Source organism: Trypanosoma cruzi, genomic scaffold (assembly GCF_000209065.1).
Source record: "Trypanosoma cruzi strain CL Brener 1047053516921 genomic scaffold, whole genome shotgun sequence".
Classification (NCBI taxonomy): Eukaryota; Euglenozoa; class Kinetoplastea; order Trypanosomatida; family Trypanosomatidae; genus Trypanosoma; species Trypanosoma cruzi.
In genome coordinates, this window is record NW_001849557.1 from 251,561 (window position 1) to 253,569 (window position 2,009).

The 2,009-nt window shown below is 45.6% G+C and overlaps 1 protein-coding gene across 1 annotated transcript, besides 4 other annotated features; it reads right to left on the reverse strand.

Moving 5' to 3' along the window:
* Positions 1 to 2,009: a sequence feature (heterozygous, Esmeraldo-like haplotype).
* Positions 195 to 238: a sequence feature (A-rich).
* Positions 347 to 395: a microsatellite.
* Positions 624 to 2,009, reverse strand: Tc00.1047053508571.10 (uncharacterized protein; the record flags this gene model as incomplete). Its single annotated transcript, XM_797501.1, has 1 exon — positions 624 to 2,009. One exon carries the CDS (start codon positions 2,007 to 2,009, stop codon positions 624 to 626), a length of 1,386 nt encoding a protein of 461 aa, XP_802594.1.
* Positions 1,266 to 1,298: a microsatellite.

Sequence of the window (2,009 nt, forward strand, 5' to 3'; positions counted from 1 at the left end):
AAAAAAAAAAAAAAGAGGGGGTGGTGGGTTTGGTGGAAAAGAATCCCATGCGACTCCATTCAAACACGATTCTTCCCTCAAATTAGCAACGCAAAAAAAGAAAAAACGTGGAAAAATGAAACAATCAGACCAAAATAACATATACATACGCAAATTCCCAGGGTGCCGGCGTATAACTGCCACAGTCAACAGCCAAAGTAAAGTAATAATAGAAAAAAGAGAAAAAAAAAAAAAAAGACGGAACGTGACGCATTCCACACGCAAAAATAAAGAAGGAAACTAACGTAAAAGCTGGGATTTCCAAAGGAAACAACAGGAGAGAATAGCTCACAAAAACGCCACGCAGAAAAAAAAGCAAAAAGAAGAAACCCAAAAAAAAAAAAAAAAAAAAAAAAGCGTCACTTTGGAAACATTGTTCCATAATCGATTTAAAATAACATGCACCTTGCGCTAACCAAACAAATATACATCTTCTCTTGTCAATTAAATTTATTCATTCTAGTATTTGATGAGATGCACAGAAAGTAAACGATTGTAATGGGGTTTTGTTCCTTGCTCGATGTTTAGCCCTTGTACGTGTAATCTCTCACTCCCCTGCTCATCCACACTATTCATATTGATATTTACATGACGCCTTCCCTCATAAGGAGCGAGAAAGGCTCAACGTCCGCTAGACTACCAATGTCTTCCTCTGTCGTATCCGCCGGCGCCACAAGACGGCAAACCCCCCGCAATTCCCTTGGATGCTGAAACGTCACAAGGGTAAAGTGCCTCATGTTGTAAAAAAAACGCTTTGTGCTCTTTTGAATCACTGGCTCCGACAAATTTCTTCGCCGTGCAAGCTCCAGAAAGGCGGATTTTGTAATTTTCACCCGTGTCAGGTGTCGGCCTGGCCTGTGACCCTTCAATTCGTGTTCGCAATCATCTGGCGGTGAAGTTGTCTGCTCGGGATTTTGATACTCTACTCGACGAAGATACAACGGGTGGGAATCATTTGCACGGGAAAGGCGAATAATCACCTCGGTGCGGTAATTCGCTCGTAATGGAACCAATGTTATGGTGACAACATTTGCCACCACAGCATCCGCGGGAATTTGTGCAAGATCAACACGATTCACAAAAAAATGGCGCTGTAAGCCGCCACGTTCGGCATGCATGTCCATGGCAAATGCATGACTCGGTGAAGAGGACGCCGATGTGCGCCCCAGTTCCCCACCGCCGCATTGCGTAACAAAATCAGGCGGTGTGAGTGGTGAACATATGGAATTATCATTAGTATTATTATTAGTATTGTTATTGCACAATGAATGTGCGGAGACTGTTGCCATGGATGCGCTGTTTGCAAAGGCACGTGTTCCTGTCGCCAAAAAGGCCATGTGTGCAACTTCATCCTCCCCATCCCTCTCCTCTCCCCCTTTTTGGTCGTGTGGAGACAACACTGTTGTGAGTTGCTGAAGGAAAAAAGGTGTTGGTAATGATGGCGATTTTGTCGTCTGGGCTTCGGATGATAGGGCTTCCGGCGTCGCTGTTGTGATTGTGGCTTCCCCGGCAGACTTGGCAGTTTTCTTGGGGGCCACGGACTCTGTTGCATTTTCTTCCAGCGTTGAAACGCCCGTCACAAAACCGATAAATTCCGCCACGCGTAACATTTTCTTCTCAAAATCCGTGTCCTCGTTATGTACCACAGAGACGAGGTAGTGGCCACGCCATGCATTTAGAGTCATGGCATCCAGGCGTCGTGCATCCTCCAGTCCCTCGGAACGAGCAGCGTTATTTTCAATCGTGTAAAACTGCTCGGCACCAATGGCTGCCGTTACCAAATGGACAACTGCATCATACCGTGCATCGCTTAACTCCTCATTCGTATACCCCGTTATCTTAAGAATGGCGTCCCACTCCTCGTCCGAGCAATACGCACTACCGTCCATTGTACCACGATCATAGAGAATCAAAGATGGTCGAGAGCGCATCGATGCCAACTCGTAAAAGGCATCCTCCAACATCATCAT